Raw genomic sequence first — 27,864 nt, 5'->3', positions numbered from 1 at the left:
ACAGGCTCTTACCCACAGGCGTACAACCTAGACAGGAAGTCGAAACAAATTTGGGATAAGCTGGGATGATAAGAGATGTTTCAAAGGGCTGCTTGAATGTAAAAATAGAGGAAGAGAATTGAATGTTAGGTGGGAAAGAGTTCCAGTGGCAGGGAGCTCCAAGGGGAAATAAATTTTAGATCCAAAGACCAGGCCTGGTGTCAGCAGCTGGCATGGTTGGGCAAATGCCAGGTCACATGGGCCACAGGAGGGTTCACTGGAACATGGAATTGTGGAGTTGGAAGGTACCACAAAGAACCTCTAGTCCAACCCTCAGCAATCTGCAGGAAAACTCATTAAACCATCCAGGAGAGGTGGCTGTCCAGTCTCTTCTTATAAACCTCCAGAGATGGCGAAACCACAACCTCCATACCATCAGCAAGTTTTTCCTGATACTTCATCAAAATCAAAGTAGATGTAACTTACCCTATTTCTTCGATTCTAAGACACACTCCCCCCCCCCTATAAATATCTCTAAAAATGGGGTGCATCTTAGAATCGCGGGTGTGTCTTAGGGTTGTTTTTTTCTGTTGGTGGTACTGAAATTAGTGTGCGTCTTACAATTGATGCGTCTTACAGTCGAAGAAATACAGTATACCAATTATTTCAGGTCCTAATTTCTGTGGCCATGGAAAATAGTTCTTGACCATCTGCCCTGTGGCATCCTTTTATGTATCTGAACACTGCTCCCCTGGCTCCCCTCAGTCTCATTTTCTCCAGACTGAACATCCCAAGTTCCTTCAGTCTGTCCTCAAGTCCAAGTATCATCTTCATTGTCCTCCTCTGAACCTGGTCTTCTAACCCAGCTTCTAACCGGGCATTCTGGGAGATGCAGTCCAACACATCTGGAGCGCCCCAGGTTGAGGAAGGCTGTTCTAACCTGTCAACATCCTTCTGGAAATCTGGTACCCAGAATCGTACACAATACTCTTGGTGTGGTCTCACTAGTGCCGAGTAGAGAGGAATAAGGACTTCACACGTCTTGGATACAATGCTTTTTCTAAAACATTTTGCTACCTGAGGTAGAGCGGCGAATGGTGCACTAAAGGAACATGGGATGCAAAGCCGGAGACATAACGCAGAAAACCCCACAAGTGCGTTTCCTCATTTTTAGAAGTAAAAACCCAACATTAAACCGAATAGCTTACAATTGCCTGCCCTTTTAAATCTGCTGCCTGAGGCCACTGCCTCACTCTGCCTCATGGTAGAGCCAGCCCTGCTGGTAGTCACACTGTGAAGTTAAGTATAGGCCAACACCACCATAGAATCATAGAATAGCAGAGTTGGAAGGGGCCTACAAGGCCATCGAGTCCAACCCCCCACTCAGTGCAGGAATCCACCCTAAAGCATCCCTGACAGATGGTTGTCCAGCTGCCTCTTGAATGCGTCTAGTGTGGGAGAGCCCACAACCTCCCTAGGGAACTGATCCCATTGTCGTACAGTCAGGATGTTTTTCCTGATGTCCAGCTGGAATCATCCTTTAACTTGAGCCCATTATTCCGTGTCCTGCACTCTGGGAGGATCAAGAAGAGATCCCGGCCCTCCTCTGTGTGACAACCTTTTAAGTCTTTGAAGAGTGCTCTCATGTCTCCCCTCCATCTTCTCTTCTCCAGGCTAAACCTGCCCAGTTCTTTCAGTCTCTCTTCATAGGGCTTTGTTTATGATTATGTATGCCGTCACCACCTTCATTCCCCTCAAAATGTGTCTACCCTCAGATGTGGAATTCTGCTTTTCATATCCCATTCTATTTTTGTGTCTGTTGTGGAGCAGAAATCACGGAGCCCAGACAGACTCTGGAGTACAAAGTTTAAGCAAGTAACAGCAACACGGATTGCATAGAAATATAGAAGATTTAATTGTACAAAAGAACCACAGGCAATATGAAAAATGTGTCCTTTCCCTCCAGCTGGCTTTCACCTCAACAAAATGTTGTTTCTTTGGTTCGTACTCAGGGACCCATTTACACTGGCGGCTTGAATTAGTTTAAAAATGGCTTCTGCTGAGAGCTGTTTTGGGAGGAAAAAACAGTCATGTCCAAGAAGTAATTTGGAATATCCTCACACAGCTGCCGTTTGCAGTGTTTCTTAAAAGGGAAGAGAGAGAGGAGAAAGAGACTCATAAAAAATAAATTGGGTTGAAATAGGTTTAAGCTGGTAGCACCAATGAGGTGTTTGAACTGCAGTATGCAGACGTCCAGTGATGAAATCTGGGGACTGGAAGCAGAGAGAGTAAGATGGCACCTGGTTTTCTCCTTGAAGGAACCTTGAATTACTGATGGACACATGGAAGAGCTGTTCACACAATACACTTAACCACAATCAGTGGTTGAGTGTGGGCTGTTTTGAACCGTGGGTTGTTTGTGGAACTGTGGCATATTGTCAAGACGCAGCCAGAGTGGCTTGTTAAACCATGCCGCATGGCTTATTTTTCTCAAACAAGCCACCTTGAGAACCCGTGGCTTGTTATTGGGTGGTTCAGGGTGGTTAACAAGCCACACTGCACGGTTAACAACCGCCCGGGTTGTGTTCAGCGAACACGCTAACCCACAACTCAACAAACAACCCACAGTTCAAAACAACTCACAGCCAACCAGTGAGTGTGGGTTAGCGTGTTGTGTGAACAGCCCCAGAGAGAAAGGCCGTCGTAGGAAAATAACTTCCAGGCATTTCTCTGGGGATCAGTGGGGGATCCTTCAATATACACACACACACCACACACAATTGGTTTAGGATTAAAAAAAATACTGAAAGAGGAGTCTTTCACAGTTAACGAACTTCCACTCCCCACAATGACAAGATAAAGGCAACTTATTTGCTTTAGCAGAATTGAGAGTGCTGGACATCTTTTGGGGGTGGGGGGTGGGGCCATCACTACGATCAGGCAAAGATCTCCCCCTCCCCACTCCCTACACTCCAAGGCTTCTTCATTTCACCGCAAAGAAGAATCGCTTCCGGAGGAAATTAAAACAGCCGGGCATTTGCTTGAACGTCCCTTTCGCAGAAACGGCGTTTGCCACCTGGGTGAAAAAGAGAGAGAGAGAGAGAGAGAGAATGATCTGTAATTGTTCTTACACAGAAAGCACACACACAGCCACCCTTTGGGATGTTCCCAGCACCAGACAAAGGAGAGAGCACTAGATGCAGAGAAGGAAATTTGTGAGTACAGCATCTGCTTTCCCTGTGGAAAGACCCAGAGTTGATTCCTACACGTTTTTTTTAAGGGATCACATTTTCTCTGTGATTCAAGCACAGCCTGGACATACATCTTTTGGGGGACGCTCTAGCTCTGTGGAGCGGTGGAGAACCAGACAGCCTCTCAGCCCCCACCCCTCCAACTCTATGATTCTATGAGATGGGTGAGGCTGAGTGAGAAGGTCACACAGAGAGTTTCACGGCTGAGCCAGGATTTGAACCCAGGTCTCCCCGGCCCTAGATGCAGAATTTACCATCACTAGCATACTGAGCAGATCTTCAGAACGGGCATACTGGTCCAGCACGTGGTCCAAGGTTTCGACGTACCAGGAGCCGGTCAGTTTATCCCTCCAGGACACAAAACCTTGAGAAAGGAATCAAGAAGAGCCTTTAAGGAGCGAAGCGGATGCTGCAGACTTCCAGAAAGTGGTGCTGGATGCAAAATCCAGCTCGCTCTGAATGTCAGCTTTAATGTCTTAGTTTTTTTTTAAAAAAAAAGCAACAAAAAAGCAAACTTCTAGCCCTTATGGATGCGAAGGAATCCTCAAAAGTGCACAGGTTCTACCTGCTGACATCTCCAAAACCAGAGGGATGGCTTTGGAGGTAAATAGGGAATGATGGGAGTTGTAATCCAGCACATCTAGGGGGTGCCAGTTTGGAGAAGTCTGCTATATTGGCTCTTCTTGAACAACTCTGTTGATGCCGGAGTCTCTCGGCCACGCGGAAGGAGCTACGGTATGGCTCCTTCCCCTGCTGTAGTGAGTTTGACGTCAGAAGAAATGGCGAGAAGTCAGGTGTTGAACTCACACAGGGTCCTCTATGCCGTTTGAATGCATAGAGGCCTGCGTAACCTCACAGTTTAGGTAGATTTTTAGTAACTAACTAGGCCTCTATAATGGGCAGCTTTGAGTAGGCCTCTCACACAGGCTGGTAATTTTCAGCTCCACCTTGAAGCTGTTACGGCCAGCTGTATGATCTCACCCTGTGAGACAAGATACATTTCACTTTCTGCAGGAAGGAAATCCCCCTTTCTCCTGAATGGTGAGAGGTTTGTGTGCCAGTCTGTCAGTCCCTGAATATATATGAGAGAGAGAGAGAGAGAGAGAGAGAGAGAGAGAGAGAGGCCTTAGCTAGACCTAAGGTTTATCCCAGGATTGTCTCAGGGTCATCCCTGTTCATGTAAATGACACACAGGAGATCCCGGGAGCAGGCAGGGACGACCCCGGGATGATGACACCACTTTGATGGCTGAAAGCGAGGAGGAGCTGAGAGCCTTATGACGAAGGTGAAAGAAGAAAGTGCAAAAGCTGGGTTGCAGTTAAACCTCAAAAAAACCAAGATTATGGCAACCAGCTTGATTAATAATTGGCAAATAGAGGGAGAAAACGTGGAGGCAGTGACAGACTTTGTATTTCTGGGCGCAAAGATTACTGCAGACGCTGACTGCAGCCAGGAAATCAGAAGATGTTTACTTCTTGGGAGGAGAGCAATTATTATTATTATTATTATTATTATTATTATTATTATTTATATAGCACCATCAATGTACATGGTGCTGTACAGAGTAAAACAGTAAATAGCAAGGCCCTGCCGCATAGGCTTACAATGACCAATCTTGATAAAATAGTTAAGAGCAGAGACACCACACTGACAACAAAGGTCCGCATAGTTAAAGCAATGGTATTCCCCGTAGTAACCTTTGGCTGCGAGAGCTGGACCATAAGGAAAGCTGAGTGAAGGAAGATAGATGCTTTTGAACTGTGGTGTTGGAGGAAAATGCTGAGAGTGCCTTGGACTGCAAGAAGATCGAACCAGTCCATACTCCAGGAAATAAAGCCAGACTGCTCACTTGAGGGAATGGTATTAAAGGCAAAACTGAAGTACTTTGGCCACATAATGAGAAGACAGGAGACCCTGGAGAAGATGCTGATGCTGGGAAAAGTGGAAGGCAAAAGGAAGAGGGGCCGACCAAGGGCAAGATGGATGGATGATATTCTGGAGGGGACAGACTTGACCTTGGGGGAGCTAGGGGTGGCGACGGCCGACAGAAAGCTCTGGCGTGGGCTGGTCCATGAAGTCACGAAGAGTCGGAAGCGACTGAACGAATAAACAACAACAACAACTAGCTAAGGCCAGAGAGCCTTTTAGAAAATCCAGCAGGCTGGTTTTGCTCTTTGGTCTTGCTCCAAGGGGTGAAACATGCACAACCAGCCTAGAGAAATCTGTTGGTCCATCGGGTGGCATCTCGTGCACTGTGGGCACCAAAAGGCCTGCTCTGATAAGCTGAGGGGACACTTCTTTCTGTGTCCATTAATCACTTGTGTATAATCAATAAACGGTCAAACTGATCCATTCATGACTTTGTTTCACTTTAGCGATCCACAAAGGAGTACTAGCAGGGTTCCTCCCACGCAGCCCAGATCTTCCAACAAAGTAGGAATGGAACCTGTTACATCCCAAGGGAATCCCTTGATCTTCTGCAGGATTGGGCAGAAGCTGAACAGAGATCTCCTGGTAGATCTCTGGCTGATCTCTGGCAGATCTCTGGCAAGGGGTTCTTTCTGACGCCCAATTGCTTAGCACCAACAAAATGACTCCCCCCCCCACCGAAATTCAGCTGCTAAAATGGGGGGGGGAATCAGGAGTAGAATTTCTGTAAACTCAGCTCGGTTCTGGCACTGAAAACAAACTCCCAAGCTCAGAACGTGCTCAGTTCTTTCATTCTAAGTGTGCGCCTTTTGCAGCTGGCTCTGGCTCAAAAGAGATTGGGGTTCCAATCCGCTCCAGGTTTCAGTCAGAACTCTTGAGGAGGTGCTTCACAAGTGGCGAAAAGTGCTTCGTACCTTTAGAGATCTGACTGGTTCTGACCAAAACCCGGAGTGGATTCACCACCCCCTACTGGGATCGGAGCCACCGTCCTCCACTGAGTCTTCTTTGTGTAAACCAGTTCAGAATCTGCCAAGTGGGGAAAATCTGTGGCCGAAGATGGAATTCCCCCCCTCCTCCTGCCCCAGGAATTGTGAAAGGAAGCAGCGCGTCCATCCCACACAGCACACGGCCCACCTGGAAACGTCGAGTAAGACACCAAGATGTCACTTGGGGTGGGCAAGCTTGCCACGGCATCTGGCTGATCCGAGTCCCCTGCAAGCGCTCGGAAGGGGGTGGCGTCTGACTCGGCGGCACGTCCGTGCAGCTGATCGACGGGAGTCTCGGAATCCACTTCAAACCCTCGGTCTTTTTGCGCTAGAAAGATCAATGCACAAACACACTCACACACCCCTCTCAAATATATATCTCAGCCTCCTCCAACCCGGAGGCCTCTCAGATGTGCTGGATTACAAAACCCATCACTATCTACCTGAGTTATCAGTAGCATCCTTTAGGAAGGCATTTAGAATCATAGAATCATAGAATAGCAGAGTTGGAAGGGGCCTACAAGGCCATCGAGTCCAACCCCCTGCTCAGTGCAGGAATCCACCCTAAAGCATCCCTGACAGATGGTTGTCCAGCTTCAGTGTGGGAGAGCCCACCACCTCCCTAGGTAACTGGTTCCATTGTCGTACTGCTCTAACTGTCAGGACGTTTTTCCTGATGTCCAGCTGGAATCTGGCTTCCTTTAACTTGAGCCCGTTAATTACTGGCATTGCGTTTCCAAACTAGGCCTTCGCAATCCTTAGAGGGCTGTTACTGCAAAATACCTGTAGAACGGAGGTACTGCATATGTGGCGCTCAAGTAAAACAAGGCCTCAACCACTATTTATTATATTGCTCTCTGTGTTCGGAACCCAGAACAAAATGTATTTTGAATCTGTTACGGGATATATCTGACAGAGATGACCAAGTTAAAGTTATAGATTTGCTCTCTGATGCCGACAAATTTGTGACAGACGGAGTTGCGAGATTCGCAGCGGCCTGCCCAGAAGTTGAGAAGAAGATTCATAGAGGTCAATATGGTGAACTGTAATGATGAAATTTAACACGAAGTTTTAACACATCAGTGGTATTAACTTTTACACATTTATGGGCCTTTTAATGTAAATTCTTAGTGTCTCTTATTTGAATTCTTTGTATCTATCTATCTATCTATCTATCTATCTATCTATCTATCTATCACATTTCGATACCGCCCAATAGCTGGAGCTCTCTGGGAAGTTCACAAAAATTAAAAACATTCAAAGTATAAAACAGTATAAAACCATACTATAAAATACAATATAAAAGCTCAACCAGATAAAAACAGCAGCAATGCAAAATTACAAATTTAAAACACCAAGTTAAAATTTATTTATAGACACTTAAAATGCTGGGAGAATAAAAAGGTCTTCACCTGGCGTCTAAAAGCATATAATGTAGGTGCCAAGCGAACCTCCTTAGGGAGCTCATTCCACAGCCGGGGTGCCACAGCAGAGAAGGCCCTGCTCCTGGTAGCCACCTGCCTCAGGGGTGGCTACCTTCAGAGAAGGACCACTGTGGATGACCTTAGGGTCCGGGCAGGTACATACGGGAGGAGGCGTTCCTTCAGATAGCCTGGCCCCAAGCCGTTTAGGGCTTTGAACGTTAATACCAGCACTTTGAATCGGGCCCGGACCTGGACTGGCAGCCAATGAAGCTGGAAAAGGACTGGCGTGATGTGGTCTCGTCGGCCAGTCCCTGTTAGTAACCATGCTGCCCTGTTTTGTACCAGTTGAAGTTTCCGGACCATTTTCAAAGGCAGCCCCACGTATAACGCATTGCAGTAATCCAAACGAGAGGTTATCAGAGCATGGATCACTGTAGCTAGGCTATCTCTGTCCAGATAAGGGCGCAGTTGGTATATCAGCCTAAGCTGATAAAAGGTGCTCTTTGCCACTGAGTTCACCTGTGCCTCAAGTGACAGTTCTGGATCCAAGAGCACCCCCAAACTAAAATGAGCTTTTACATATTTGTGGGCGCCTTCTAATGAAAACCTTTTTTGGTATCTTTTTGTATTTTACTTCTTTGCATCGTAGAGTTTTGTATTGCATCTGTAAAGTTAATACGACCATGATGGTTGAAACAACAAATAAACAATGACAATGACAAAAACCCATCATCCCTAGTCTGAGTGGTCACGGTTGGGGATGATGGGAGTCTCAGTCCGACACACCTCCTCGTGGCCCTCCCTGATCCTGGTTTTCCACCCGGAGCCTGATCCGCGCGGACTGACTGACTCACCTCCTCCACAAGCTTGAATGAAGAAGAGTTTGGGTTTCCCCCTCAGGCTGGGGCAATTGGTCCCGTTGAAGTGGTCGACAATCTTCTCCACCGAAACGCTCCTTCCGTCTGAACCAAAGATGCCACCAGGGAAACGAATGTGGCTGGTCTGCGGGGAACGAAGGAGGTCAGTGGCTGACCCCAGGAACCGTCAGCATTCCTGCAAAGGCCAGGTGTCTCCAGAAGCCCTTCTCTTACAGGTGGTCTAGAAAAGGACCAGGTATCCGAAGGCCCCTTTTAAACCTGCCTGGATACTCAGAACTTCTGGGAATGACCTCCCCTGTGGAGGAATGGGCAACGGCAAGTGGGCAGAATCATAGAATAGCAGAGTTGGAAGGGGCCTACAAGGCCATCGAGTCCAACCCCCTGCTCAATGCAGGAATCCACCCTAAAGCATCCCTGACAGATGGTTGTCCAGCTGCCTCTTGAAGGCCTCTAGTGTGGGAGAGACCACAACCTCCCTAGGGAACTGGTTCCATTGCTGTACTGCTCTAACAGTCAGGAAGTTTTTCCTGATGTCCAGCTGGAATCTGGCTTCCTGTCACTTGAGCCCGTTATTCCGTGTCCTGCACTCTGGGAGGATCGAGAAGAGATCCTGGCCCTCCTCTGTGTGACAACCTTTGAAGTATTTGAAGAGTGCTCTCATGTCTCCCCTCAATCTTCTCTTCTCCAGGCTAAACATGCCCAGTTCTTTCAGTCTCTCTTCATAGGGCTTTGTTTCCAGACCCCTGATCATCCTGGTTGCCCTCCTCTGAACATGCTCCAGAAGGCCTTCTCAGGGGTGGCACCCAAATGACGGATTTCTCTCCCTAAAGAAGTCCAACTGGCACCTTCATTGTTCTGTTTTAGTGGCCAAAAATGCCACCTAAAACCATTTTTTTTAATTAAACTTATTATCTTGTGTCTATGCAGCACAATTCTATGAAGGTCTACTCTGAAGTAAGTCCCACTGAGGTCAAAGGCGGTTGCTGTCAAGTACAGGTAGGCTTTCTGTTCCTTCTGCTGCCGAACTAGCCATTTGTCAGGAGAGGTGTATCCATGAGCAGCTGCCCCTTGTGGTGAACCACTGAACTACAGGCCCTAGACTGGCTCCGCCCACCCTAGGACTAGCTCCGCCCACCCCAGCTGGCCATTGGATTTTCCTCGACAGGAAGGGGTATAAAAGGCCTTGCTGATCCAGTTGCTTGAGTAGGAAGGTCTTTCTGGCTCTATCCTTGGTTATTCTTCAGCCCTGGCTTGTCCTTCACTCCTGACAACTGTCCCCTGCTCTTGTTCGCAACTCCTGCCACACCCCACAGTGATGTCGAAGGTCCTATCCTCTTCTATGGGCTATTTGGCTTCATTTTAATGACTTTAAGGCCATCCTGTGCACATTTAGACAGGAAAAAAGCCCTACAGCTCCCAGCAAAACCCAGATAGCCCTGCTTGGCAGGGCAAAGGATTTTCGGAATTTCCCGAGGTTTCCTTCTAAGGCAGCAATCCCATAAGACTGTACCTTATCTGTCTTCTTTAGAAAGCACCTCGGTTATTAACGCGCGCTATTCATACACTTGGCATTTTGCACAACAACGGTTAAAAATCCAGACCTTTCTCTGCCCCAAAGGGCTTCCAATGGCAGAGCGTGAACGAAGTACCGGCAGGCCCCTCCTACCTGACAGCCGTGGGAAAGGAGGACCACGAGGCAGCAGTCTCGAGAGCTGTGATCTTGTTTCGCCAGGCTCTGCAACTCCCGGGCAATTTCCTACAGACATTTTCGAAGTTCGCACATTAAAGGAAACACTCCCACACACGCGCATCGCCATTCATGCAGTTCCCAACTTCAGTTCTAGCCCCCTTTAGCAACGCCGGGCCAAGGATGTGTTGCTGAAAGGCGGTGCCAAGTTGAAGCCCATGGGAACAGACCCCTTCCTTAAATCATACAGGTTCCCACGCAGTTCAACTCTAGCTCGGAGACGAGGGATAAGACAGAGGAGGGAGAAATTGCCATCAACACCTATCTGACTCCTGCTCCTTTCTTTGGGGAGCTCATTCAGTTGCAGGGCTGGAATTCCCACCATAAGGGAGCATTCTTCTGAAGCTTCCAGTCACCAGACTGACCTCGCGTATGCCAAAAGCATGAACCTAGGGACAAAACGCTGGTGGCTGCGATATCAGAGCGCCAGGGAATCCGCTCCGAGCTTCGGTCAGAAGTGAAGCACCGTGGATAGCTCCTTTAGTAAGGCTGTGCATGGACACCCCCCAACCTGCTTCGGAGGCCGATTCGGAATTTTGGATTCGGACCCAATCTGCCTCGGACTGATTCAGACCCAATCCAACCTGCTTCAGACTCTAAACCCAAAGCAAGATTCGGTAATCTGAATTATTTGGATCCTACATGAGTGAGCAGCTGGGCTAGTGACTTTGCATGTGTGCAAGGATGTACAGGGTGGCTATTTAATAATAATAATAAATTTATTTGTTACCCACCTCTCCCTCCGGATCGAGGCGGGGGACAACACAAATGCAACATCATACAACTAATTAAAACATTTAAAACCAATGCATTACTAAAAGCAGCACATCATTAAAAGGCAAATTTAAAATTCAAGTGGGTAGGCCTGCCGGAGGAGATCAGTCTTTATGGCTTTCTTAAATTACCAGTGGAAGGGTTCAGTCAAAACCAGTCACGAGTCTAAAGAAGCTATCCAAGGTGCAGAAGAGTTCCACCTGAAACCCGGAGCGGATTCACCACCCCACTGACATCAGAGCCACCAGCATCCACTGCTGTTTACGCCTGTAGACTTTTTGCAAAGCTGTCACGTATACACCCCGATTACACCCATGTTAACTGAGAAATAAGTCCCATTTACTTAGATTTCTTCCCAAGCAAGCTTGCATGAGATTGGAGGACTAGAACCAACAGGTCAAAATAGCAGGGGAGCAACAGTTTGATTTAAGATTAGAAGGGACTTCCTAATAGGGCTGCACGTTGCTTCGGGCCTGAACCCCGAATCTGAGCCGAGGCTGGCCGATTCGGCCTGCCTTGGCCCAAATCTAAATCGAGACCGGATCAGGCCAAGGCTGTCCGAAGCTGGAGGGCCATCTCTGAGGGATGCTGTAGGGGTAGGAATAGATGACCTCTAAAGATCCCTTCCAATTCTACGATTCTACCATGGAGCTCTTTGCTCCTGAATGCTACAAACAGCAGCCCAGGCGATGCTGCTGAGGGAGGAGTCCTCTCGGATGCTCACGTGAGCTTTGAGATCACGTCGGGTCAGGACTTCGAAGCCCAACGAGCGAAAACGCTTCTCCAGCCTCTCGCAGTCTACGTCGGAACCGAGCCGGTGGGCAAGGTCGGCGCCTTCGCTGAAATTCACGTTGTTGATAATGAGGCAGTATCCACAGGGGTCGTTTTTCAAGAGATAAACCTAACACGGGAGAGGAGAACTTAGCCAGGTGCTGGCCCGCTGAGAAGGTCCGTAACCCACTCGTGAGCTACTTCATTTCTACTTAAGAGGATTACTGCCCGGCCAGAAAGGATCTCGGACCGACCCCTGCCCGGCCAGAAAGGATCTCGGACCGACCCCGGCCCGGCCAGAAAGGATCTCGGACCGACCCCGGCCCGGCCAGAAAGGATCTCGGACCGACCCCGGCCCGGCCAGAAAGGATCTCGGACCGACCCCGGCCCGGCCAGAAAGGATCTCGGACCGACCCCGGCCCGGCCAGAAAGGATCTCGGACCGACCCCTGCCCTGCCAGAAAGGATCTCGGACCGACCCCTGCCCGGCCAGAAAGGATCTCGGACCGACCCCTGCCCGGCCAGAAAGGATCTCGGACCGACCCCTGCCCGGCCAGAGAGGATCTCGGACCGACCCCTGCCTGGCCAGAAAGGATCTCGGACCGACCCCTGCCCGGCCAGAAAGGATCTCGGACCGACCCCTGCCCGGCCAGAAAGGATCTCGGACCGACCCCTGCCCGGCCAGAAAGGATCTCGGACCGACCCCTGCCCGGCCAGAAAGGATCTCGGACCGACCCCTGCCCGGCCAGAAAGGATCTCGGACCGACCCCTGCCCCTCCACTGGCAAAATCAATCTAAATAACTTGTACAGAAAAGAAGAAAACTAACCGTTTCAGAGTTCCTCCTGGATTTCTCTTCTGCAGAGCCTGGGAAACAAGGCAAGGAGCAAAATAAATAAGGCTGAGATCCTACGCATATTTAGACAGGAAAAAGTCCTACAAGTCCCAGCATTCCCCAGCCTGCATGGGAATTGTAGGACTTTTCCCTGTCTAAACATGCGGGGGGTTGCACCCTATGTTTGCTTTTTAAATGATCTAATTTTGCTAGCTTTTTAAGTTGAGCCACGCACAGCATTTGGCGGAGTTTAATTCTGGACTTTTGTCAGCCTGGCGCTCTTCAGCTCCCATCCTATCATCCCCCGTCAGCATGTTAACTACTGGAAAGACATGATCCCTATTATCCTTATCAGTTGGTAGCCAAGCTGCTGTGTTTTCCATCTACTGTAGGTTCTGAACAGTCTTCAAAGGCAGCCCTGCAGACAGCACATTGCAGTAGTCAAGACGCTGATGCGATCAGGCCGTGTTTTGACCGTTGCACCTTTTCCAGGCAGTGAATGGGGCTAAATCAATCCATTTTAGTCATCACACTCCCCCACCCCCAGACTCTAAAGAGGAATTTTCACATTCTACAGCAGCTTTTCCTAACCTCAGGCCTCTAGATGATTGGGAAACAACTCCCGATATTCCAGACCATTGGCCATCCTATTTGGGAAGTTGAAGTCCAAAACATCTGGAAGACAATTCAAGGGAACGCAGCAAATGTTCTAGCTAGGTTAATTGAACCTCCCCTTCCGGGAAACAAAGAAAGAGCCCGAATTTAAGTCAATGATCAGTGAGTTGATTTCTCCTTACCCTGAGAGACTCTACTGTCACGGGTTGGCTCTTGGCTTTTCTCATTCACCACCTGAACCGGAGGAGGCAAATATTCCGAAGTCGTAACACCTGCAGGGATAGGAGCTGCTTGAGCAAATGCAGAAGTTCTTCTCCCATGCGCATGCGCACACATGCGCTCCAAACAACCTCTGACATGCATCAGATTGCAGCCACACAGCAACAGCTCAGAGTCGTGGGCAAACTGCTCCGCTTCCCTTTCATCACGGTTCTTTCACAGAGGCCTAATCTACACCAAGTAGGATATTCCACTATGAAAGTGGTATAAAAGCGGTATATAAAAGGCAGGAGCCACACTACTGCTTGATAGTGGTATTGAAGTGCACTGACAACTGTTGGGGCCCATTGACGCATACCATATACCACTTTCATAGTGCTGAATCTGCTTGGTGTGACTCCTGCCTTTTACATACCACTTTTATAGGGCTATATCCTGTTTGGTGTAGATTAGGCCAGTGTTAAAACACAACACCTAACCCAGGCCTGGTTGCACAAGCCTTTAATAGACTGCTACCTTTTGCTAAGGGAACTTTGCATCTAACAAATTAGCATTGATGAAAAATCGTATAACGGCGTACACTTGACATCCTCCATGTTTAGGAATTGAGGTTTAAAAAAACCACTATCCAAATAATGTGGAATCTCCCAAGTAAACACAACGATGTAGTTAATCAAGCCATGTGTAACCACAAAGCAGTCTGAAATCAAAATAAAGATGCATTACAGGTCATATTGTATGTAAACATACACCATAGCCATGATTATGTATGCTGGAGGAATCCGCAATGGATTCAATTAAGTTTGGATTTCTATGAATCCAACATGCAGATTCTGTGGAGCGGGGAGGTTTTTTCCAAGTCACGAAACGCTTTTTCACTTTTGAAGAGGATTTGCCCCAATTCATATTAGCGCAATGCCCATTTGTCAATTCTTTAATGCTAATTAAAGCCAATGTGCGTAAATAGCATAAGCGTAAGTACAATGAAATTCTGATTTTAAAAAAATCCGAATCTGTCAGCAAGCAGAAGACAGAAAAGACAGACACCTGACTATCCCCAAAATGCAGACAGTGGATCTATTTATAATCTCTGTTTTTAAATTGTCGATAATATTTTGGTCCAATTATCTGTTTGTAGACTTCTATAAGCACTATAAATAATAAAATAAAAATATTTTTAAAGAAGAAGAAAAAATTAAACATAGGACTTTTAAACAACTGAGCTAAGAATGATATTTGCATAAATCTGCATATAGGCAAAACAATATTCCTGGAACAAGAGAGCTATTTTGTTTTTAAAAACTGTCACAGGAGCTTCCCCAACCCATGTTCTACATCAGCCTTCCTCAACCTGGGGGGCTCCAGATGTGTTGGACTGCACCTCTCAGAATGCCCCAGCCAGCTGGCTGGGGCATTCTGGGAGTTGTAGTCCAACACATCTGGAGCGCCCCAGGTTGAAGAAGGCTGTTCTACATAAAGTTTCAAGAATGATAGTTGGGATAAACTTTGTCAAAGTTCAGCCCAGACAGAGTGAGTTTGTAGAATCCCCAAGGAAATGAGTCACCAATCAGTACATACGTGGGTCACTTTGTCCAGGATGTGGACGTATTTCAACGGGCTTTATGTCCGCTGGATACAACCGTGGCCGAGTCCATCCCTCACTCAGCAAAACAGCCAGATCTTTCTGACCAGTTTCTTGGAGGCACCAGATGAACACCGGGAACGCTCGCCTCCCTCGCGTCTGAAGGTCAGTGACCAGCTGCCTGGCTTGGTCTCTCCGCGTGCCTGCTCTCTGAAGACAAAACAACATTCTTTCTAGAGTCTGCAGACAACGCAGCAGAAACGGCATTTATTTCATTTATTTTAAAACACTTGGAAAGCAGTTTATGAAACAGAACAAGAAAAACGCACACACACAATTAAAACCTGAGCCCTAAAGTCGAGTCAGCAGTGTGATACAGCAGCAAAAAAGGCAAACACAATTTCTGGTGGAATCAATAGAAGTATAGTGTCAAAATTACAGGTAGCGATACTTCTGCTCTGTTCGGCGCTGGTCAGAGCTGATCACGGAGACTGTGTCCAGTTCTGGGTGCTACACTTGAAGAAGGAGTCAGATAAATTGGAACGGGTTCAGAGCAGGGCAACAAAGGTGATCAGGGAGCTAGAAGCTAAGTCCTATGAGGAAAGATGGACGGAATTCTCAGCCTTGAGAAGAGGAAACTGAGGGAAGACATAACAGCACTCCTCAAGATCCTAGAGTTGTCCCACAAAAGAGGGATGTAACCTGTTCTCTATCATCCAAAACTATAGGGCACAAAATAATTTTTGTACATTGATGGTGCTATATAAATAATAAATAATAATAATAATAATAATAATAATAATAATAATAATAATAATTTTGTTATAGGAACAAAACAGGCACAGTGATTTTAATCCAGGATACAGACAATTGGGGCTGATGGAAACTAAATGTAAGCCCCACTGAGTTCAGTGGGGCTTGCGCCCACATCATAGAATCATAGAATAGCAGAGTTGGAAGGGGCCTACAAGGGCATCGAGTCCAACCCCCTGCTCAATGCAGGAATCCACCCTAAAGCATCCCTGACAGATGGTTGTCCAGCTGCCTCTTGAAGGCCTCTAGTGTGGGAGAGCCCACAACCTCCCTAGGTAAATGGTTCCATTGTCATCCTGCTCTAACATCAGGAAGTTTCTCCTGATGTCCAGCTGGAATCTGGCTTCCTTTAACTTGAGCCCGTTATTCCGTGTCCTACACTCTGGGAGGATCGAGAAGAGATCCTGGCCCTCCTCTGTGTGACAACCTTTGAAGTATTTAAAGAGTGCTCTCATGTCTCCCCTCAATCTTCTCTTCTCCAGGCTAAACATGCCCAGTTCTTTCAGTCTCTCTTCATAGGGCTTTGTTTCCAGACCCCTGATCATCCTGGTTGCCCTCCTCTGAACACGCTCCAGCTTGTCTGCATCCTTCTTGAATTGTGGAGCCCAGAACTGGACGCAATACTCTAGATGAGGCCTAACCAGGGCCGAATAGAGAGGAACCAGCACCTTCTTCTGCTGCCCGTTACGCCTGGAACACTCTTCCAGAACACTTGAGAACTACCAACTCAATCACAGCTTTTAAAACTCAGCTAAAAACTTTTCTTTTCCCTATAGCTTTTAAATATTGAGTTTGTTCTGACTCTATACTGTTAGCCTCACCCTACCCGGTGCCTGTTTACACTTCCCTGTGCCTGTTTGCATTCTCTTTCCCTCCTTATTGTTTACTACAACTTTATTAGATTGTAAGCCTATGCGGCAGGGTCTTGCTATTTACTGTGTATAATCTGTACAGCACCATGTACATTGATGGTGCTATATAAATAAATAATAATAATAATAATGGAAGCTATACTTCTATTAATGCAGCCCAAAATAGCATTGTGTACAGCAGCTTTTCCCAAGGCTGGCTGGGAATGATGGGAGTTGTAGTCAACCTATCCGGAGTGCAGCAGCTTGGGGAAACCTGGAGTCTCCATCCTTCAGAAATGCAATGCCAAAAACTGGGAGTTAGGTGATCAGGGTTCTAGTCCCCACTTGGCCATGGCAGCTCCCTGGGTGACTTTGGACTCACAGCCCAACCTACCTCACAGAGTTGTTGTTGGGAGGATAAAAATGGTGGAGAGGAGGAGGGTTATTTACACTGCTAAGGCGGAAAAAAGATGGGATAGAAATGCAATAAATAAATAAAATAAAAATAAATAAAATACTCGGAAGCAAGCCCCACTTGCGTTCAGCGGGTCTTACGCCCATGTAAACCTGTCTAAGGTTGCAGCCTGATCAGGAAACCGCTCAGGATCGACGGAGCGCGATCTGGGATCGGGGAAGCGACGGGGCGCACCAGGAAGGAGGAAGCGAACAAAAGGTCCCGTCGGTCCACGCGGAGGGAGGCAGGAAGGGAGCCAAAGGCGCACCTGGATCTCCTCGATCATATCCTGGGTGAAGATCCCTTGGCGCAGCAGCAGCTCCCAGAGCGGATCCACTTGCAGCTCCTGCACCAGGCGCAGCCGCGACCGCTGCAGCACCTGGCGCTGCGCTTCTTCCATCGCCCCGGGCGGCAGCGGCGGCGCTACCTGCAGCTGGGCGCGCTTCTTCCGGGTAGGGGACACCCCTCCCTTGGCCACGCCCCACAGGCTCCTCCCCCTCTAGCGTCACAGTCCATATAAGGCCATATTCTCAACCCCCTTCTTAGAAGGTGGAGTTATCTCCATAGGTTGCTGGGTTTTTTTTAATTACGTGTATTACCATCTTTATTGATCGGCTTGGATCAGCCTTTCTCAACCTGCGGCCATCTGCGTGCGCCGGACTCCAACTTCCATCATCCCCAGCTCAGGATAATGAGCAGGGGGTTGGACTCGATGGCCTTATAGGCCCCTTCTTCTTCTTCTTCTTCTTCTTCTTCTTCTTCTTATATTTATTTATTTATTTATTTATATAGCACCATCAATGTACATGGTGCTGTACAGAGTAAAACAGTAAATAGCAAGACCCTGCCGCATAGGCTTACAATCTACTAAAATCATAGTAAAACAATAAGGAGGGGAAGAGAATGCAAACAGGTACAGGGAAGGGTAAGCAGGCACAGGGTAGGGTAAAACTAACTAACCCTTCCAACTCTACTATAATTCTATGAGTCCAGCACACCCAGAAGCCTCCAGGTTGGGAAAGGTGGGCATGTACAGTAGGGTGACCCTATGAAAAGGAGGACAGGGCTCCTGTATCTTTAACAGTTGCATAGAAAAGGGAATTTCAGCAGGTGTCATTTGTATATATGGAGAACCTTTTGAAATTCGCTCTTCATCACAACAGTTAAAGTGACCAGATTTAAAAGAGGGCAGGGCACCTGCAACTTTAACTGCTGTGATGAAGAGGGAATTTCACCAGGTTCCCCATATATACAAATGACACCTGCTGAAATTCCCTTTTCTATGCAACTGTTAAAGATACAGGATCCCGGTCCTCCTTTTCATATGGTCATCCTAATGTACAGTTAACTAATTATTCGATTAACTAATAATTAATGCCAGCCGAGATTAGACTCGCCCCTGTTATTTACATATTTACAAATCTCTGGCTCGTCAGGTGATGTTGGACCACAACTCCCATCATCCCCGGCCACTGGCGGCGCCGCTGGGGCTGATGGGAGTTTGAGTCCAAGCACATCTGGAGGGCCCACCATTTCCTCACCCCTGCTCTGTAAAGGTAAGGAGAGGGGTGATGCGCATGCGCGCGCCTTCCTTCCGCCTGCCGGTGTCCTTTCCCCCCCCATCATGCACCGCGGCTCCAACGCCGTCTTCTCTTTCCCCCTCCTGCCTGTCAGTCAAGGGAGGCGCGGCCAAGCTGCGCCGTCTCTATGGTGACGGCGGCCAGAGGCGGGGCCGCTGAGCCGGAAGTGGGGTCCCGGGGAGACAGGAGCCTAGGGTGGGTATTGCGAGCGCCTTTCCCGCCCCCTCCTCCTCCTTTCCCACTGGGGGGGGGGTCGTCCCTAGTCGTCACGTGACCTGTGGTTGAAGCGAGGGCGGGGGACTCTCTAGCCCCCCACCTGTCCGCCTCGTTGGTCTGGAGGAGAGAATCCTGTGGGGGAAGATTGAGGGGGGCTTTTGTGGGGGAGGGGGGTCTTATATGAGGGGGGGCTTCTTGAGGGGGGGAGAAAGCTGCCCTGCTTCAAGTGAAGAGGGGGCTGCAGTATTGCATGGGGCATGTTGTGGGGGGTGTGTGGGGGGGGGGGGCTCTTGTTTTCAATCTCTCTCAGTATGTTGTGTGTTTTTCTGTGGCATAAAATACCCAAACTACATGCAGGATTAGAAGCGGGGGCGGGGGGGGGCTGGCAGATCCATGGGGGAGACGCCAGTCATAGCCCCCACCCCATAGAGAAGCAGGACTTCCAAGTATGAAGGACGTCCGACCCCTTGACTAAGTAAAGGTAGAGAACTGCAGCCTTCCCCCGAACCAGGGCCTCTCCAGGTGTCTTGGACAACAACTCCCAGCATCCCCCCACAGCCACCGGCTTGGGGACCCACAAGAAGGCAGCCTAGGGTCAGGCAAGGAGGGTTTGTTGCCTTGCTTTTGTGTCCTCCTTGTAGGTTTCCCAGAAGCTCCTGGCTAGATCTTCTCGGAAGCTGGGAGGCTGCCTCTGTCCGATGTAGCTCTGTGCTGAGGGCTTGTTGACAGTGAACCACCTCTCCTCCATTGGGAGGGTGCCTCTGCCCCATCCTAACCACCAACAACTCCCCAGCTACTTGATCTGGGGATTTAGGGTTGTTCTGCCCATTTTCAAGGTGCCACAAGGCCCTCTTGTTTCTGCAAAACACACTAACTAAACAACAAAGAGTCTTGTGGCACCCTAAAGATGATGAAATGTGGGCTGTGTCTACAAAAGTTTATGCCATCTTAAATTTGTTCATCCTTAAGATGCCGCAAGACTCTTTGTTGGTTTTGCTGCAGCCTGTCTAGAACCAGGTAAACTATCATTCTTCTGTGGGCTTGGGCTGAGGTTTTTCCTTTCTGTTTTCATCCCCCACCTGTCCTCATTTCTATCTCATTGTTTTTGGATCTTTCTGGAAGTATGCAGAAGAAGTACGGCCCATTAAGTGCAATGGGCCTTACTCCCGAGTAGGCGGCGTTAGGGTTCCAGCCAGCCAGAGCATTTCTCAACATGTTTACTTGGAAATAAGTCCCATTGAGTTCAAAAGGAGTTTGGATTCCTATATGTGCAAGTTGGAGTTATGTATAAATTAGCTTTATACCATTTTGAAGTAATGAAACTATGATCACGATTTGTTGACAATTAAAGCAAATGTTTAAAAGGAAAACAGACTAATGTACGACTTTTAAAAGAAATAATCCTAAAAGCGGGTGACTGAGTGAAAGTGTCAACAAAAGATTAGGAAAAGAGAGCAATAACATTAAGAGTTAAAGCAGTTCTTATACTGTGCATCTCAATGTTTATTGCTGGAATCTCATAATTTGACAAAAAACAACAACAACCACACACTAATTTGAAGATCTTTATTTCTGTTATCTGCTCATATTTGAGTGGAAAGAATAATCCTGATACAATCTCTTGTATCTGAAGAAGTGGGTGCTAGTCCATGGAATCTTCTGCCTCCTCATTTGACGCCCTCCTCGTCAGGTTGGAAGGCATGGCGTTGGGGTTACTGGTTTTTTAGCCCAATGGATCTTGGTATTTTAACATTCCCAGTGGAGGTGGAATTAGCTGGACCATCTCCAAGCTGTTGTAGCTGATTGGCCCAATCCATGGCCCTCTCAGGGGAACAGAGCGGCTTGAGATCCGGTGAATCATAAATAGAATAGAAGAAAAAGAAGAATAGCAGAGTTGGAAGGGGCCTACAAGGCCATCGAGTCCAACCCCCTGCTCAATGCAGGAATCCACCCTAAAGCATCCCCGACAGATGGCTGTCCAGCTGACTCTTGAAGGCCTCTAGTGTGGGAGAGCCCACAACCTCCCTAGGTAACTGATTCCATTGTCGCACTGCTGTCTCTGACATGTCTGACATGACACGTCTCTGACATGCTGTCTCTGACCTGTCTCTGACATGTCCCTGGAAGGCCCCTTTTCTAGGCCTTATGCTCGCTACCACTAGCAGGAACACCACCAGTGGTAATTCTCCACGTGTGGAATTGGGTTGCCAAGGTTTTACCAACTGTCACTGCAGAGGCCACCAGTGAGGAAGGAAGCAGCAGCCAGGCACCTCTCCACCGTGCCTGGGTCCAGCTCCAGCTGAGAGCCCCCTCCCTCCTGCTACCAACTGTAACTGCTGAACTTTCCAACTAAGATTGTAGTGCCTGAGTTTGCTTTCCTTCCCCCCCTCCTCCTCCCTCCCAATCCCCTTTCCTTTTGTGTCATGTCTTTTAGATTGTAAGCCTGTGGGCAGGGACTGTCAAGAAATACTTTTGTAAGCCGCCGTGAGAGCCTTTTTTGGCTGAATGGCGGCATAAAAATACTTAAATAAATAAATAAATAAATAAGGTGGACAGAGCTCCGTTCCCATGAACCTTCCTCTCCACGATTGGGAGGGTGCCTGTGCCCGCATCCTAACCACCTCCCAGCCAGTCAATCTAGGGAGTGAAGTTTTGTTCTACCACAAAGCTCTCTCTTGTTTTTGCAGAACAACATAGCGACCCCTCTAGCCCCTCTGTCACACTAGCTAAACAACAAAGATTCTTGTGGCACCATAAGGATGAACAAATGGTATTTTGGCAGTATCTCTGAAAGCTTGTGCATCATACTTTTTTTCCATCTTTAAGATGCCGCAAGGCTCTTCGTTGGTTTCGCTACAACCTCTCTAGAACTAGCTAAGCTTTAATTTGTCCTTGGGCTTATGATGAGGCGTGTCCTTTCCAGTTTCATTCCCCCACCTGTGGTTCCTGTCTGCATTTCTATCTCATTGTTTCAGGATAGTTCTGAAAGTGTGCAGAAGTAAGCCCCATTAAGTGCAATGGGCATTACTCCCTAGTAAGCGATGTCATGGTTGCAGCCATCCAGTGCATAAGTCCTGCTGAGTTCAAAAGGACTTTGTTCTACCAAAGCATGGATAAGTGGTTAGCCTACGGTGTTCTGGGTTTTCAGAAAGCTTTGAATCATAATGCTTGTCAGTGCTCTGAATCGATTGGAATCTGCCTTAGCATATTTCATTTGTATATTGTGAGCAAAACAACAGTCATGTTGATTTTACATGCTGTATAAATATCGCAAACATGGTGTGTGTGTTTTCAGTAGTTCAGAGTAGTTGATCTTAAATATTTGGCTAGGGGGGAAATCAGTTAATAACATTTTTAAATGTGATTTGAATGTTGCATTCAATTAAGTTCAAAGCTTGGCTTAGAAATCGTTTTTAGTGGAATGCTTATCGACCTTTTAAGGCATGACAGTTCTAGCATACAGTTCCTTTCATTTATTGGAGTATTAAGGGGGGAATTGAGGACACAGAAAATGCTTAACGTACTCATTTAACACATGGTGGTCTATATCTGTGTTACCTGAAAAAAAAAAAGTTAATTACAACTTTGACAGTGCTCAGTTTGACTGGTACCTTTTCATGGTTTATTAACTGATATTACGAAAATTGCATTTTCAGAACTGGAAAATTGACCGTTGAAAAACATAGAAATTTTATTTATTTATTTATTTATTTATTTAATTACATTTATATACTGCCCCACAGCTGAAGCTCTCTGGGCAGTTCACAAAAGCTAAAAACAGTAAACATTAAAAAATATACAAAATTTAAAAACCATCAGAGACATAAAAACAACAGTATAAAAACAGCAGCATCCATTTAAAACAACAATTCTGGGGTCCATTAAAAAACAAACTTAGCACTCAATGCCTTTAAATGCCTGGGAGAAGAGGAAAGTCTTGACCTGGCACCTGAAAGATAATGTTGGCGCCAGGCGAGCCTCATCGGGGAGATCATTCCACAGTCAGGGGGCCACCACCCAAAAGACCCTCTCCCTTGTTGCCATCCTCTGAGCTTCCCTCGGAGTAGGCACTCAGAGGAGAACCTTAAATGTTGAGCGCAGTGTATGGGTAGGTTCATGTTGGGAGAGGCGTGCCATCAGGTATTGCGGTCCCAAGCCATTGAAAAATTCCTGAGCCTTTTTGCCCCTCTAGCGGTACCACCAATTACTTTCCTTGAAGGTGCAATCTTAATGTGCATTTAGACAGAAATGCTGGGAGTCCAATAACTCCCAGCATGGCTGGCTGGAGAATGCCGGGAGCTGTAGGACTTTTTTTTTTGTCTAAACATGGATGGGAACGAGCCTTAAACTACTATTTGGCACCCACCCACTGACCAGAGGCATTTCAATGCTATACTCATGCTACATCCAGGTGTGTCCTTGGGGGTCCCACAGAGCTTGTGCGTAGGTTTGAGAAGGGAAGGCCCAATTCTGGACGTCGGAGAAAAAAAGGAAGTGCCTCTGAACGATTAGGCCAGACTCACCTGTAAAGAAGAAGGGTGGTGTCTCATCGCTCCCAGCTTGGAGCACAGGGATGGCCTCCATCTCATGGCCACATGGTGGGAACAAATTGAAAGAGCGTTAGAGGTGATGGTGGTTGCAGGCCCAGGGTTCTCTGAAAGGCACTGGGGATGGTGGGAGGGAAGGGAAAAAGGGAAGTTAAGCAACCTGCCAGTAGTGGAGGAAGGGGAAGACAAGCAGGTGTCTGTTAGAGGAGGGAGGGCCAAAACCTCAAGGGCCCTGGCTCCCACCCTGAGCCTTCTGTGCCACAATTCCTAATGTCTCCCTCTGCCTCTTGTTCCTGCGAAAACTCTCCTGTGCACGTTCCCTGCAGGAAGCGAGATGGAAGTGAAAAGGCTCAGCGTCTCCCTGGTTGTGGTTCTCTTCCTCGTCCTGGTCTTGCAAATCTTGTCTGCCATCGATTTTGACCCTTATCGAATCCTTGGAGTCAGCAGGACAGCGAGTCAGGCAGACATCAAAAAGGCGTATAAGAAGCTTGCCCGAGAATGGTGAGTGAATTATTTTGAATGGCAGGGGCAAGGGTTTCAGGCTGGAAAACTGGCCACCTCTTTCCTTAAGGCTTCCAGCCTTTACTGTCATGTTGTGCAAGAAAAAAAAAATGAATTTTGGTTGGGGAAGTGGAGGGAGAACTTGTCACAAGCCTTAAGGACAGGAAGGGCTCTGTGCTGGCATACTGGGTTTGGCTAGTGGGTGCTCCTAACTGGGTTGCTGGGAGAAAGGGGGCCAGAAAGGCAGGGTTCTCCCAGGAGGAATAGCAGGGAGAGGAAACGCTGGAGGTTGAAGGAGTCCTAGCGGGCAGACGGCCTGACGAGATGGGGACCCCTAGGAGGCAGGGTTGGCCATAACTCTGTGGCGGTGCGCATGCTTGGCCCGCATAAGGTCCCAGTGGTCTGAAGGCAGCTTCATAGCTTAGGTTTCACATATTCATGTAAATCAGAACTGTTTAGAACAGCCTTCCTCAACCTGGGGCGCTCCAGATGTGATGGACTGCATCTCCCAGAATGCCCCAGCCAGAGATGTAGTCCATCACATCTGGAGCGCCCCAGGTTGAGGAAGGCTGGCTTAGAAGAAGAGGCCAAAGGGGTGCTGGGGGAGGGGGTGGAGGGAGGGAGAGAGCCCAATGGGAAGGGCCGTAGCTTAGTGGTAGGGGCCCTTTTTGCATGCAGAAGAGCCCAGGTTCAATCATAGGACCATAGAATAGTAGAATTGGAAGGGGCCTCTAAGGCCACTGAGTCCAACCCCCTGCTCCATGCAGGAATCCACCCTAAAGCATCCCCCAACATCGCCAAATACGCCTGGGAAAGTCAAACCCTGGGGAGACCCTGACAGTCTGTCTCGGCGGTGCTGAGCTGTTCCTCACCTCCCACAGGACCCATGTGCTAGAGCAGCGATGTGCAGTTGTGGGAAAGGGATGGAAGCTATAGAGGCTGGTGAGTTACAGCGCAGGTCATTGCCGGGGGACGGGGAGACGTTGGTCCGGATTTCCTTTTGATGGTTCCAATTAGCGAATGAAGCGTTTGGCTGAAGGTCTATTTAGTTAGTTAGTTATTGTTACTGTAGTAGGAATTTTGCCGGCAAAAGAAGTAGTTCTCTTCTGTAATCATAAGACAAATCACACTGTGCAATAAAACAGAGCTGCTGTTCTTTTTTGAAGCTGTAGCAATTTTTGTTTGACAAAACAGGCCTTGCTTGTGTCATTGGGCCGGGTGGCCTTCAGCTGGAAGAAATGGCCCTTGGTGGGTAGCAAAGTGCCTTCGTTGCTTTTGCCCCATTATGTCTGCTGCTACAAGGGAATGTCTTTGTAAGATTATGTGGCTTACAGTAGCATGGAAATAATAAAATCAGAACAATGTTTTTTAAAACTTTATATATATCAGGATCCTTCCCACAGTGCAGCTGGTGAGAGACGGCCCTGGGGACACAGCGAGAGTCCGCTGGAACAGGAGCGGGTGCATGGCTTTATTCTCCCCCCCCTCCTGGAATTCTTCCCACAGGGCAGTTGATGGTAGATGGGGGTGGGGGGTGGGGGTGTCCTGCTGGGGCAGGCCCTGAGGTCGTCTTCACTTGCCTCTTCTTGGTTTAAAGCAAGCAATTGCAACTAGCCTCTGCAGTTGCTGTCAGCCGTGCTCAAATATGTCGGCAGAATCTCATCAAGTCTCTAAAAGCATCAGGGAACGGTGTCGTGTTTGTGTTCCTCAAACGCCGGACCTTCGCCGCCCTGCACTGCGCAGCTCTGCACCTCTTCATTCCTGACGTTTCCTGCTTCTGTTGAGCCTCCTGCGTCTGAAGCGTTTGCCCCGCAGATGCAGCAAATGCTCTCTTCGCAGCAGCCTGAGCGCTGCAAATAAGCCCCTGTAATAAACCCATTTAAATGTCAAAGAAATTAAGCCTTGCTGACACACTCTTTATGTAATGCAGGGGTTTTTTAAAGCTAATTTTCCAACTGCGCAAATGCCCTGTCAGAGACCCTCCCACACACATTATTTCTCTTTCACAACTGGACAGATTATCACCAATACTAGTAGCACCTTAAACTTCAAGACAGATTGACAGGGCCATATGGATACCCAGGAAGGATGACAGACCAAGAGAAGTACACCACTGGGGGTCACCTACAGCCCCCAATTGAAACCACTGCAACGGATCATCAGTGAACTCCAACCCATCGTCAGCACAGACACTTTGCTCTCACAAGCCTTGGGGCCCAGACCAGTCCTGGTCTCCAGACCACCTCCCAACCTGAAGCGGATGCTAACCAGCAACAGTACACAGGACAGAGACACAGACAGAGGGACCAGACCATGCAATAGACCCAAGGGCCAACTCTGCCCCCACATCTATTCAGGCAACCCTGTCACAGGACCCAACAACATCAGTCACATCAAGGGCTCTTTCACCTGCATTCTTATATAATTTGTGTTACAAGCCCTGACTTTGTCTATTGTTAAGGTCTTAATAAACACATACACATAACACATGTCTTGTTTTTTTTCACCACTTTTTTCAACTGCACAGTATCAGATTTCCAGCTGCACATTTTTTTCCCCAACTGCACATTTTGTGTCCAACTGCACACTAAAAAAAAACCTGAAATAATGTCATTCCTGCCTCCGTTGCTCAGTGTGGAACTAAAGCTGACAGCCCGTGTGTTCAAACTGCTGATGGTCTCATTTTATTTGCATTCCAGGCATCCTGACAAAAACAAGGACCCCGGAGCAGAAGATAAATTCATACAAATTAGCAAGGCTTATGAGGTAATTCTGTATTTTGGGGATTGGGTATGATAACATGCAGTTGCTGTTTTAGAAGTCGCCATTGTTTTAAGGATGGGCAAGATGTCGCCCCTCTCTCTTTACTCACGTGGAGTTCAGGTGTTCTGATTTAGGAACGACTTCAGTTTTACTCTGGATTTCTAAAAGGGCAGATTCTTCTGCTTAAACTGTGACACCCAGCCACAGGGCAACAACTCACGTGTTTGTTTTGAAAAAGTTGGGAGCGGCGGCAGGGAGGACCAGAATCAGATCAGGGTCAGAATGCTGCTGGGGGGGGGGGGGGCAGGGAACCCATCCAAGCAGTGCCGTGTTCCTGAGTTCAAATCCTCCCCAAGTTGCTATTTGCTCCGTGGAGGAAATCTTACATTGGTGTTGGTGCGTGTGGGAATGGCACTGGGAAAATGGAGCAGAAAGGATGATCAGCAGTCTCTCTCCCAGCACTGCACCCTCAATGGATTCCCACTCCCCCGCCTTGAGTGGATTCACCGCCCCACAGATGTCGGAGCCGCCAGCGTCCGCTGGGCCAATGTCCGCTGCCCTTTAGCTTTGAAGCAAACCGATACAAGGCCTCGCTTGGAGTTTTTTATTTCGTAAAGTTAGTTAAAAGGGAAGCGAAAAGGCGGAAACACATTTCCATCTTGCCGCAGGCCATTACAGTCCCATCTTTGTTCCAAACAGATCCTGTCCAACGAGGAGAAGAGGTTGAACTTTGATCGCTACGGAGATGTGGGCGAGAACCAGGGCTTCCCGCAGCAGCAGCAGCAGCCGCACCGTCAGTTCCACCACTTCCACGAAAGCTTTTATTTCGACGAGTCCTTCTTCCACTTCCCCTTCAACTCGGACCGCCGCGACTCCTCCGACGAGAAGCACTTGCTGCACTTCACGCACTACGTCAACGAGGTGGTGCCCGACAGCTTCAAGAAGCCCTACCTCATTAAGATCACCTCGGACTGGTGCTTTAGCTGCATCCACATCGAGCCTGTGTGGAAGGAGGTGGTTCAGGAGCTCGAAGCGCTGGGTAAGAGAAGCGGGGGTGGCGGATGTTTCAATTGGACTTTCATAGCCTGTGCTGTCCTCAGAACTAGGGGTGTGCACGGACCCCCCCACTCCGCTTCACTTTCAGATCGGCC

At 48.1% G+C, this 27,864-nt stretch overlaps 2 protein-coding genes across 4 annotated transcripts in view; one reads left to right on the top strand and one right to left on the bottom strand.

Moving 5' to 3' along the window:
* Positions 1–1,870: 1,870 nt before the first annotated feature.
* Positions 1,871–17,513, bottom strand: CASP9 (caspase 9). Of its 2 annotated transcripts, XM_063145285.1 has the most exons (10): positions 17,375–17,513; positions 14,985–15,198; positions 13,370–13,459; positions 12,567–12,604; positions 11,693–11,869; positions 10,114–10,203; positions 8,424–8,571; positions 6,294–6,473; positions 3,485–3,594; positions 1,871–3,055 (listed from the first exon to the last, which is right to left on the bottom strand). In XM_063145285.1, the coding sequence occupies exons 1-10, from the start codon at positions 17,504–17,506 to the stop codon at positions 2,963–2,965; spliced, it is 1,272 nt and encodes a 423-aa protein (XP_063001355.1). In that variant the 5' UTR covers positions 17,507–17,513; the 3' UTR covers positions 1,871–2,962. The 2 variants fall into 2 exon arrangements, with proteins under 2 accessions (XP_063001355.1, XP_063001356.1); XM_063145286.1 differs by lacking the exon at positions 10,114–10,203.
* Positions 17,514–18,841: 1,328 nt separating this feature from the next.
* DNAJC16 (DnaJ heat shock protein family (Hsp40) member C16) overlaps positions 18,842–27,864 on the top strand; it is a 36,828-nt gene continuing 27,805 nt past the window's right edge. The window contains exons 1-4 of one of the 2 annotated variants that reach the window (XM_063145222.1): positions 18,842–18,881; positions 23,776–23,950; positions 26,650–26,716; positions 27,413–27,752. In XM_063145222.1, the coding sequence (XP_063001292.1) occupies positions 23,784–23,950; positions 26,650–26,716; positions 27,413–27,752 (574 nt within the window). In that variant the 5' untranslated portion in view covers positions 18,842–18,881; positions 23,776–23,783. Of the gene's footprint in view, positions 18,882–23,775; positions 23,951–26,649; positions 26,717–27,412; positions 27,753–27,864 lie in introns of those variants that run through there. The other variant, XM_063145224.1, reaches the window with a different exon arrangement.

The sequence above is a fragment of the Elgaria multicarinata genome, chromosome 20 (assembly GCF_023053635.1).
Source record: "Elgaria multicarinata webbii isolate HBS135686 ecotype San Diego chromosome 20, rElgMul1.1.pri, whole genome shotgun sequence".
Lineage (NCBI taxonomy): Eukaryota > Metazoa > Chordata > Lepidosauria > Squamata > Anguidae > Elgaria > Elgaria multicarinata.
The sequence above is the reverse complement of the archived record's forward strand: the minus strand, read 5'-3'. Positions and strand labels throughout refer to the sequence as shown.

Coding starts and splice junctions, on each gene's coding strand:
- CASP9 (XM_063145285.1), bottom strand. CDS start 17,506: ATGGAAGAAGCGCAGCGCCAGGTGCTGCAGCGGTCGCGGCTGCGCCTG. Junction 11,870..12,566: donor CCAGGAGGAACTCTGAAACG/GTTAGTTTTCTT, acceptor CTCCCGTGTTAG/GTTTATCTCTTGAAAAACGA. Junction 6,474..8,423: donor CATTCAAGCTTGTGGAGGAG/GTGAGTCAGTCA, acceptor TGATCTTTCTAG/CGCAAAAAGACCGAGGGTTT.